Raw genomic sequence first — 11,725 nt, 5'->3', positions numbered from 1 at the left:
CAATATCCATCATTGACCACTCTTTATTGGATACCCTCGTAATCTGAAAGGACAACCACATTTCCTAGTTCCACTCTCAGTAACCTTTAAATCCTTCTTATATTGTCTGTATTTACCACCTCTCTCACAACCTAATAATACAAATGTCTTTCTTCCTCATTGGCCAGTTGAAGTATCCGATCTCAATATCACAATAACAAAACCAAAGTGAAATGCAACTTTTCTAACTCACTTTAGGAGCTCATCCCGAGTACGAAATATCTACAAAAGTTATCATAACAAATTATTTCATTTACTAATTAACAAACAACTTAAACATACTTTACAAACTTAACCTTACCTCATCTGTAGTGAACGCATTTATACATTCATCATCATCTCACACATCAACCCCATCATATAATTCTTGTTCAATTTCTTGACTACTGTCCATGCTTCTACAAACAAAACAAAAAAAAACTAAATCATTGCATTTCGGATCCATGAATCCATAAGTCAAAAAAATCATTCCAGATCCACCAATCCATAACTCAAAAAAACCATTCTGGATTCAGGAATCCATAACCAAAAAAAACCATTCCGGATTCAGAAATCCATAATGCAATTTAAGCTTCCAGATTCACCAATCCATAATGCAATTTAAGCTTCCGGATTCACCAATCCGTAATACAATTCAGGCTTCCGGAAAACAACAATCTATGATAATTTTACTTCCGGAACACCCCTCATCTGGAAAACACAATGTAATTAATTGCGGATTCTTAAATCCGGAATATATTACCAGATCCCGATATCCGGTAACCTCGAAATCCCCATAACCGTCATGCCTTTAAAAAAAACTATAGTCTTACCTCTAACACCCGAACAATACTTCGGCAACGTTCTGTATTGCTCCACCTTGCTCCGAAGAATTGCAAAGACACCCAACAGTAATTGATATTTCAGTGACGAAGATGAACTGCTACAATGCAAGTCCAGGAGAGTGCCCTTTTCAAATTATAGGTCAAGGATACTTTAGGAATATTAAGAATTGTGGGGGTGCAGGAAGCAAAAGCCTTTTCAGAATGTATTTTTTATGTTGAGATTTAACTCCAAAAGAAGGAGAAGTATAAAAAAAAAGTTATGAAGTAAAAAAAATCACATTTATTGTTGATTATTATTCTTAATTATTATAATTTTTTTATAAATGTGTTCAAACATACTTTTCTTAAACCTCACAACTCATATGTAAGATTATAATAAAAAGTTAATTAATAATTTGATAAGTTCAACAAATTCTTTTTTATTATTATAATAAATTTTATATAATTTTAATATAATATTTAAAAATAAATTTTAAGTATAATTTAATTTTACAAAATTAATTGTAAAATTTGCCATATATATATTATAGAATATATTTATTTTATTTGGTCTTTCTTCAACAACTATTTGTTTATCTGAGTTGCTAGGATTCTATGACTATTTATTATGCTCCTCATAGGTTCCATAAGGGTAATGGTTAATTTGTACATTTTGTATTTTTCTTTGCTCATGCTGATTTTTATTTTCTAGATTAAAGTTTCTTTAAAAATTATCCAAATAAACTCTTCCCAATATTATTTATGCAATTATATCATTCACTTTTGATACATTCAGAATTCAGTCCCTGAATAACAGATTCTCCCTACTTTTTTTTCCATATTTCAAAATAAATTTTAAAAAAATTATGCCAGAATTTGACTTCCTAAGAACCAAATTTTGGTCTGTATTACGCGGCAACTGTTTTACATTAGGAGCTAATTTTTCATAGCGACTAATAAACGTGTGTAGTTTAGGAATTAAATAGTGAAAAGTTTATTTGAATAATTTATTTTTAAATTAGTTTATTCTGGATAAAAAAATTGGTCAAGTTGAGTGAGAATAAGCCAAACTGAATTTAATTTACTTTTGTGGGTTTTCTGAAAAGAAGACTAGTTACGGTTAACAGATGAAGATAGAAAAAAATGTCAGTAAACATCAATTTTGAAATAAATTGATTAATAGAATCTTGTTAATTATTTTAGGAGAAAAATAGTCATTTAAGAAGTTTTTTTCTGTATAGAATTAGATGAGTGAAAAATAGGATAAAAGAGTAAACTTGTTTGAAAAAATTATAAATATTATGGAAGAAGTTATCACAAGACAAGTTTACAATATAGAGATGTTAGAGAGAAGGTTACTAGTTACACAGGTTCTCTACTGTCTAATAATTACACCAAGGGTGTTTCTTCCTGCACCTCTACACTTTTCTTCCTGCACCCCTACATTTTTCGAAAAGACTGAAATTACCCTTTATAGTTTTAGGTGTTTCCAAAATAGTAGTTCCGTTAGCAAAAGATATTTTCGGAATAAAAAATCTGGAAGACAAATAATTATTTTTTGAACACATTTTTTTTAATTTCCACATTTATAAATCCGAAATTCATAAAACATGTTCTGGAAAAGACGTTCTGAAAATATTTCAGAAAGATCAATCTGAAAATCATTTTTTAAAGGGGGCAAAATAGTCTTCCGTAAGTGTGGAGGTACAGGGAGAAATTTGTAGAGGTGCAGGAAGAAGTTGCCTTACACCAATTGACTTAATCTTTTATGTATTTATTTCTTATATTTCACTTTAAACATTTATTGGATTTCCACTTACTGTAATTTAATATTAAAAATAAATTAATGTTATTCATATTTCTTTTTATCATTTAAACTAATTTGAAAATTCAAATTAAACTAGTTATTTTATAAATTTATGTAAGCATTGGAAAAATTATTTGAAAATCAATAATGAAAATCACTAAAAATATATAAATTATATTTTTACATGTTAGAAACTGATAATTAAGCGATAATAAAAGTCAACATATTTGTTTCTAAAATTGCGATTGTTAAAGAAAAAAAAATAGTACTTTATATAATTTTTCTGTAGCTTAATTAGTTCGTATTTATTTATTTGAATTGAAAATTTTAAGATTTCTAGTCTTAAAAAACACACTTGTTCTATGTTTTTTAGTGAAAATAAATCAAAGCAGGATGATAATTGCGAAATTCAAAGATTTAACTGAGGTCAAACTGGTTTCAATAATTTTTAAATTTTTTTTAATACATTTATAAAAAAAATAACATACATAAATTTATAAAATTTAAATTTTATTCAAATATGTCATATATCATGGCATTACTAAAATAAATTATATACAAAAGCAAACCAATCTAATACATCAATTTAACATTAAAAAAGATTACCCGTTAACCATTATAAATCTCTTAAAAAAAGTCAACAATAAAAAAAATCCTTTTAAGCCAATTGGACCCTTTAACTCACCCATCTTTTCATATAAATATTTTAAAAATAAAAATAATTAATACAATGCTAGGACTTCATAGTATTTGAAAAAAAAATTGAAAACTTTTTCAGGAACTTTTATATATTCATACACACACCAAAAATTGATATATATATATATATATATATATATATATATATATATATATATAAAATTTTTTATGTTAACTGATGTAATAGTTAAAAAGAATGTAACATAAAAAGCAAGCCAATATCTTATAAATATTGGGTATACTTATATAAAAAATAAATTCTAAATATAAAGTGACAAAAATAAATACACCAAATATAATTTGTTGCTTTTTATTTAAAAACTAATCTTTTTAAACCAATTATTTTAATAATGTATTTTTCAATTATTTTAAAAATATATGTATTTTACTATTCCAGATTATCTTTAAAATACTCCTGATTCAAATTTAAAATTAAATAACATTAAGCAGACATCATATTTCCATTATGTTAATTAATATAATGGTAGATGAATATATTACTGAAAGACATTATATATCAATATTTAAAATTTAATGTTAACTAATAATATGGATATTTTAATTATTAAAAAGTACAAAGTAAAAAATTTATATATATACATGTGTTTGTAAACATACCTTTCATAGGTAATATTAATAGAAAGGGTGAATAAATTCTTGAAAGATAAAATGGAAATAATCATAAAAGATTAACATTTAAAACTAGAGTTTTAAAAAAACCCTGAACTAGTGAGAAAAAAATACTTCCTTATCAAAATAATGCCTTGCCAATCATATCCAAAATTAATACTATAGATGAATATATGAAGGGTACTAATGCAAGTTAAATGCAATAAAAAATGTAATAAAAAATTATTGCAAAAGATTTTATATAAAGAGCAGACGTTATTGAAATATTTGCTATAAAAGTAAGATAGATAAATGCTACATTGGATGATGATTAGGCAAATAAAATTTGTATTTATATGCTATATAGTGATGAATATGGGAGATAGGAAATTGAAGTAAAAGGATGATTAGTAGGTTGATACAGGGTATTTATATTTATTAAAGTGAATTTAAAAAGTAAAGATAGTTATTTATTAAAGTCGAAGAAGGCATCATTCAGTGGCCTTGCCCTTTCGTCTGCTGCTACTGCCAGTTTCTAAGAGGTAACAAACCATAGAATCAACATCGTCTCCAAATATGCTGTAAGCCTCAATCGCTTGAATGTATGTGAATCCCATCGATAGTAAAATTTGCATTCCACTACTCAGATCACAACCATGCTCTTTTCCACCACCAGTGCCGGATGATCCTGTTGCTCCAGAAGACGATGGTTCAGCGTTTGAGGTAGAGGACTCTCTGTCACCAAGCTGTTGCTTAAATGTACCACTATCTGAAAGGTACTCAGCTCGAGAAACTTCTATGACCATGCGTTCAATTTCCTTTTCTGTCAGCTCAAGATCAGAGTAAAACCTACCCTCAGCTAAAAGTGCCTGTTGAAAACAATATAAAAATTATTGTTGCAACCGAGTTAAGAAAGAAACTGCCATCCTCACCATTTCAATTTGAAATACTTACATTATTTATCTGTTGTTCCTGTTGAGATTTAATAGCAGCCTTGACTTGATCTTTGTCAACATTTGTCTGCGTATCATCATGAAACACACAAGGGCCATCAACTATTAGCAAACCAATTTATTAATGTCACAACTTCCAGAGTTCTGAGCCCTAAAATTGTTATGAGGTTTCATATAATCATTTATTCCAGAGTACAATACGAAGTTTAATTATCCGTTGTCAGATAAACCTAAACTCTCGATGTCTCACAGCAGTATAGAAAATTAAAATCATGACAAAGGAGAAGAATGACAGCAACTTATGAAATAATAGGCAATGGTACTTACTCCACGAAGACTGCTGAACCCAAGCCCAGCACCAATTGATAAGCGCCGTGGGTCAACAAGGGAGTTGTAATGATTCCCATGATGAAAACTCAATCGAATTGGTGGCGTATCAGTGTTGTAGCTTCCATGAAAGATATTGATAGGTTCTGCACAATGATTGATGTTATAGAATGGTTACATAAACAATCAGACATCAAAGTTTCAGAGGCTCACCTATGCTGTAGGAGTATATGTGAATTGGACGATTATACATTTCACACATGGCTTGGATCTCAACATTGTTTCCATAAACCTGTTGCCAAAAAGGATGAACATAAGTTTTGCCTAAATTCAAAATAGCTCGAAACACTTTCTAACAGACAAACGGTATTAAAAAAGTAAGGGTCATATGAGTTGCATAAACAATCATGCAATTTCGGTGCCCCATATATAGCTGGTAGAAGCTAAAATTATGTTTTCAGTGCCCCTTATGAGAGATTACTGCCAGCTTCAACTCCTTACAACAAACTACGTTTCAAGAACATGACACAGGCTAATTAAAGCATTCATTATTACATCCATCAACACTAATATCTATGACTGTTGACAACATAAATTCTATTAAAGATACTACTGATATGCTTTACTCTTAACCAACAATTAGTTTTTTTGGGACAATTTCTAGGTATAGAGAAGGTATACACAATTTACTTTGAAAAAAAAAAAGAAATGGAAACACAAAACACCAAGAGACAAGGGATCTGTCCAAAGAACCATATTCCAAATGAAAATACTACTCAGATAATATTACCACAGTATTAATGCACACGATCTTTTTTCCAAGAAATTGATATACAAATGTCATTCTATAATGGACAAGCTCACCACTAGCTATGAGTAAGTGCAGAAAATTAAATACTGTTAATCTCATAAATTGAATGCCAAGGAATGGTTACAATCCACAATGGCACTAATCCAAATAAGGTAAATACGGTCAGAGAAAGAAGACAGATTGATTTAATTATGAGAATATTGTCTAAGAGCCACATGTAAATATTGATGCCCACTTCCTTTAAAAGGAAAATCCACATCCACATTATTGAAAATACAGAAAAAAATCCAGAGATTATATTAGGTTTGCAATGACGTGTAAATATTGATGTCCACTTCCTTTAAAGAAATTAAGTTTTTTGCACAACTGACAGACAGAAAAACTAGTCTCGACACATTTAAGTTCTAGATTAAATTATTCATGACAGACAGAAAACAGTCTCAACACGCAAGTACTAGATTAGATTACTTATAACAGAACTTACTGGTTCCAACTTAAATTCCTCGTATTTGAAACACTGATGTGAGGCATGCCAAAAAATTAAGAGAACTAACAGACATTTATTATGTCAAGTGAGGCAGAGGAAAATATTAAAAGATGACAGTTCTATCACATTTCTAGATTTTCTCTTATTGTGTTGTTAATCTATGCCACCACAAAATAGGTTAACCAGAAGTCAAGCTTCAATTCACCTAACTCATTGTCCCCACGTCATTCAAGGAATGTTTCAGTTATGACAACACACCAAAATTCCATAACATTAGGGTAACGTCATGTTAGTGAAAGGGGGTTTAACTCTCTTACAACTAAACCATCACATTTTATTGTAGATACAAAGAACGAAGAAAGAAAAATTCTAACCAATTATTCAAATAGATAGTTCTCAAACCACCCATTACATTAGTATTGTGGCTAGGGAGAGTCCTGGATCTCTTAAATTCAGGGAACTTGTGCATTCTTTCAGTTCATCACAGTACAGTCTTTATGTGCATAATCTGAAACAGTTCTAACATCTGGTATGAGAGCCCTAGTTGAATGGGGAAATTGTCTAGAAAATGACTTCAAGATTGATTCCAGTTATGATGGAAGGGGGACCAGTTCGGGGCTGACCAATGCAGACCAGAGTTTTGAGGACAACATTAGTACCTGAAGAAGACATGAAACAATCATGGTTTCATTGAGAGGAGCTCTCAGATAGAGTTTCCTGGAAGGAGAGAAAGCAAAATGCAACACCGAATGAATGAATGAAGCATTATGAACCAATGGAGTGAAAAGGTAGGACCTAATGACGAAGACAGAAACAATATAACAGAATATGATGTTTGGAGAGAATAGAACCAGCAGCTCAAGGAAAAGAAAAAATACAAAAAAAATCTAAAAAATTAACGGGAGAAACACAACAAAAGCTACCCAACATCATTCTCGACAACTAAAACAATAATAAAAATCTTGAGATCAAGAATCGCAGTGAGTATCAAGGAAAAAGTTGGCATCTTACCACCCACATGATCTGCAATCTTGTGCAACAATACAGTTCACAATGGAACAAGAGATCAAGTTTCATGGGCAAATAAATGCATGCACCCCCCCCCATAAATAGGAAGAGGGGTTGAGAGGAGTTAATCAGTTGGTAGTTGGTATTGTAGGGGAGTTCCTTGATCTCTCAAATTCTGATTATTACTAACCAGTACACTTTTTGTGTGCTTAATCTGAACCAGTTTCTATCACAGGCATACAGCTTTGATAGTATATAACATCGTAAACTGCAGTTTGCCAAAAATATATTTACAATAAATAAAAACTAAACAGTTTCCTGCAAAGCTCCATATAATATAGCAAATGAAAAGAGAGGGAAATAAAGCAATTATATCCAAACACAAAGACCTTAAATCCCAATAATAACTTAAAGTTTTCCGTTGAACCAAGAAATAAAATGTCTTCCAATTGTACTGCCAAATACCTTATCTCTTCTTTTTCTCTTGCAGTAAGATGTGAACCCTTCAGTTATAAACTGAGAAAAATGATCTCTCTCTTGCTCCTGAAGATAAAACCAGAAATACTTCATCCTCTGAAGTTCAATAAAACTCTACCAACGTATGTAAATGAGAAAAATCTAGGAATTATGCATATACAAAAATGTGCCACCATTCAGTTGAATGTACATACTTAAAACAATTTGTCACTTGAATTAGAGACAGCATATTAATGAAAATTCAAACAGGAAAAATAAATTCCAACCAAACTAAAAGCAAGAAAGCAGGACAAGGAACAATAATTTAAGGAAATTCAATCCGATTGTGCAAATATACATGTATTAGCCACTGACAAATAAAAAAATTAAATAAAATAAAGTTACTGGACTTTCCTGAATCCCTTATGGGCACCAAAATTGTAAAACATTCCCTAAAAAATTGTGAGTTTAGGCTTGCTCTTCTCATTTTATCAACTGCCGACCAAGTTACCATTGCCCATATGATTTTTCCCCAACCATAGTGCCAATTCTCTCAATGCCCTCTTCACCCAAAAACGAGCAACCTAAAATCCAATGTTCTAAAAAGACATGGTTGACAAAAGCTAAAAAGAACTAAATCCTTTCAAAAAATCAACACTGTTAAGATAACTGAAACCCATTGAAATTAAATCAGCTTCTGATCATGAGAAGATAATGAGAAACATACTATCAGTTATAGTGAGCAGAAGCATATACAGTGCGGATAGTTGCCATAAATACAAATTAATACAACATTATCATACCATATAATCTATGCACATCTGTCTGACCAAATCATACAGTTCAGGGTCCCCATACACCTGATCTGCAACAGCTCGGAAAAGACAATTTCCATCCTCCAGCATTTTTTTTACTTCGTAACCTTTTGCCCTTCTGATATCAATTTCAAACTGCCGCTCCCTTTCCTGGAATAGATGTCAATAAAAGTCCAATTTATTAAATACATATGTTGACATAAAGGATCTCGGAAAAGGCTGTCAAGAAACAAAACGGTCATATCATCTTCAAATTCACATAGAGAAACTTAGCAAAAAAGATTGTAACAAAATACATAAAGATATCCCTATGCAAGTATCGATATACAACCCACCATAGGATTGCCGGCATAAAGAAATGCGATGTATGAATGATCAATAATGGCAAGTGCTCTATACAAATTAAACACATTCCCTGAAGCACTATATAACTTAATCCTAAAAAGATATAAACCGTGTTAAATATGTCATCATGTTATTTCAATTACTTTGTATCCATGACAAGGAAGAAATGCCAAGGGTATAGCTAAATAGTTGCTTAATCATGATTATTCTCTTATAAAAGAAAGAGGAATTGGCTAAATTATCAATACCATTCCTTACCAATATGGCCTAAAGAGAATCATATAGCAACACCCATAGCAACACTGAAATTCAGTACAAAGGGAGTCATCAACTTACAAAATCATCATAAGATGAAACCAGGCAAGGCTTCTGTTCATCAGCACTATTGTACCCCTCACTTTCATTATGTGACCTGGGAGAAGACGGCCTAGACCCAGCAGGCGAAGTCCTGGCCGGAACAACCGGCCATGCAGATGTCCTCCTCGACGATCCACCACTACCCGAATTCAAACTCCCGGCTATACTCCTCCTTGGATTCATGTTCCCCGCCAAAGAAGGCTTGGGAGGCGGCACCGGAGGTGGCGGGGGACACGAACCACCACCAACAGGGGGGGAAGAAGAATCCCCACTCGCACCCTCACTCTCTGCAACAACCCTTTCACCAACTCTCTGCCCACTCTTCACAAACTCCTCCCTTACATCACTCTCAACAACAGCAGCAGCAGCCACGTCATCATCACACGACCCATCACCATGCTCAAAATGAACACTCTCCTCACTCTTCCCCTTATCGCCACTCTCCAAAACGTCATCTGGCACAACAACAACAACCTCGTCGGTATTCTCCGGCGCAACCAAAACCTGTGCCTCTGCACGCACCGAGGCATTGGAAGAAGACCCACCACTCCGGCTGGCGTTTGAGGAAGAACCACCACCGGAAGAACCTCTCTGGACCAACACACGAGTCATTGTAATTGGCAACGCAACACAAACCCTAATCTTGGATTTTCAGAGGGTTTGGATCATTGGTTTGTCGCGGGTCCTGGCCTTGGGCGTAGTGATGCCAATCCCTTGGAAGAAAGAGTCGTTACAGCAGTAGTGGTCCTCGCAAAGCGATCTCTGCATTCCCCTAACAATTCTCATCAGACCCAACCCTCCAACTTTAAAGAAGAAAACCTTTCTTTTTTTGTTAAGAAGACGAATTTTACCAAGATTTTCCGCCGCCGAAAAATCAAAACCCTCCGCGACCCCAACCTGCACGCATCGAAACCAAAAAATTGGCGTCTCGGTGGTAGAAATGAAAGATAAGAAAGGAAAAATGTAATTGCAAATGTAATTATTACGAAGAGGGTAAATGGATATGGTGATTATGTGAAAATTGAGAAAAAGAAAGAAAGGGAATAATGCGAGATGGAGTGGTTGAGTGACTGACCTGAAAAGAAGGATTGATTAGGGTTTTTGAAGAGAAGAATAGAGAAAGGAGAAAAGTGTGGAAAGGTTTTAACGGTGAAGGAACGGTGAGTTTCAACACCAACGTCCCCTCCCTCACCACCTTACACCTGGCCACCCACCCACACTTGATCCCACGTGCCACTTTTACTTCCTTTGTCTTTTCTTATGCAATGTAAATTCTTTTCTTCTTCCCTAAGATAAAATAATACCTATACCAACTCATTAAACAAATATATTCTTATTTTTCACTACTCTCCTTTTTTTAAAAGTATAACAATAATTCTTTTTCATAAAAATATATTAGACATGACTCGACACTCCTCATAGATAACGTGTCTATCGATCATATATTGGATATCGACACTTGTAGAACATGTATTTGTAGAACATGTATTGGTGAAATGTTCAATTCAAAAAAATATTTATTAAATTTATAACAATTCTATCATGGACACAATTTTAAAACTGAACAGAAATTAATTTTCTAAAAACTTAAACTTATTATATAATTTTTTTATTATAATTATAAAAATAAGAAAAAAAATCATTTTAAACCAGTCATAAAAAACATCTTTTAAAAAAAAAACTCGTATATATAAATATTTATTGTCAATTTATATAATTATATATAAACTTGTGTATCCGTATACTACATTCTAGAGATTATACATATTTCTATATGTGTCTAGATTCTGCGTGCAAAACTCACATGTGCTAAGTTAATTATAAAAAGTACGTTATACATTATAAGGTAATTACCTTATCCATATAAAATAATATACACACTACTCAATTTAGTTGCTGATATAAATTAATTATATTATCTTAATTTAAAATATTTTCACTATTAGTCATATCAACATTGAAAAAGGTCATACATCTAAAAATAACAAAAGATAATGTAATTGTCTTAATTCAAAAAAATAATTTTAAAAATACTTAATCATTCATTTAAAAGTATCTTTTAAAGTAATAGCCTGACATTGATTTGAGTGATATCGAACTAGTATAGAAGAATCCAAACAAAGCATTAGTATGAAGGAGTTGTTGACACTTGCTCCACCTTGCACGAAAATAAAAATAAAAGAAAAGAATTGGCTCTCCTCGTTTTACT

General features: G+C 32.0%; 1 protein-coding gene across 3 annotated transcripts; it reads right to left on the bottom strand.

Moving 5' to 3' along the window:
* Positions 1–4,288: 4,288 nt before the first annotated feature.
* Positions 4,289–10,752, bottom strand: LOC137836510 (OVARIAN TUMOR DOMAIN-containing deubiquitinating enzyme 6). Of its 3 annotated transcripts, none has more exons than XM_068645270.1 (9): positions 10,592–10,752; positions 10,368–10,413; positions 9,496–10,278; positions 8,803–8,964; positions 8,009–8,086; positions 5,451–5,529; positions 5,238–5,383; positions 4,912–4,977; positions 4,289–4,826 (listed from the first exon to the last, which is right to left on the bottom strand). In XM_068645270.1, the coding sequence occupies exons 3-9, from the start codon at positions 10,126–10,128 to the stop codon at positions 4,449–4,451; spliced, it is 1,542 nt and encodes a 513-aa protein (XP_068501371.1). In that variant the 5' UTR covers positions 10,129–10,278; positions 10,368–10,413; positions 10,592–10,752; the 3' UTR covers positions 4,289–4,448. The 3 variants fall into 3 exon arrangements, with proteins under 3 accessions (XP_068501371.1, XP_068501436.1, XP_068501317.1); XM_068645335.1 differs by lacking the exon at positions 10,592–10,752 and adding an exon at positions 10,503–10,583; XM_068645216.1 differs by lacking the exon at positions 10,592–10,752 and adding an exon at positions 10,503–10,584 and having other exon boundaries at positions 9,496–10,413.
* Between the last annotated feature and the right edge of the window lie 973 nt (positions 10,753–11,725).

This window comes from Phaseolus vulgaris, chromosome 11, assembly GCF_000499845.2.
Source record: "Phaseolus vulgaris cultivar G19833 chromosome 11, P. vulgaris v2.0, whole genome shotgun sequence".
Taxonomy (NCBI): domain Eukaryota; kingdom Viridiplantae; phylum Streptophyta; class Magnoliopsida; order Fabales; family Fabaceae; genus Phaseolus; species Phaseolus vulgaris.
Note: the sequence above shows the minus strand (reverse complement) of the source record. Positions and strands in the feature narration are given on the sequence as shown.

Excerpts from the sequence above, each read along its gene's own strand:
- LOC137836510 (XM_068645270.1), bottom strand. The coding sequence starts at position 10,128 with ATGACTCGTGTGTTGGTCCAGAGAGGTTCTTCCGGTGGTGGTTCTTCC. Across the intron at positions 4,978-5,237 it reads GGTTCAGCAGTCTTCGTGGA|ACAAATGTTGACAAAGATCA; the intron begins GTAAGTACCATT and ends GATGATACGCAG. Across the intron at positions 4,827-4,911 it reads AGGAACAACAGATAAATAAT|GCACTTTTAGCTGAGGGTAG; the intron begins GTAAGTATTTCA and ends TGTTTTCAACAG.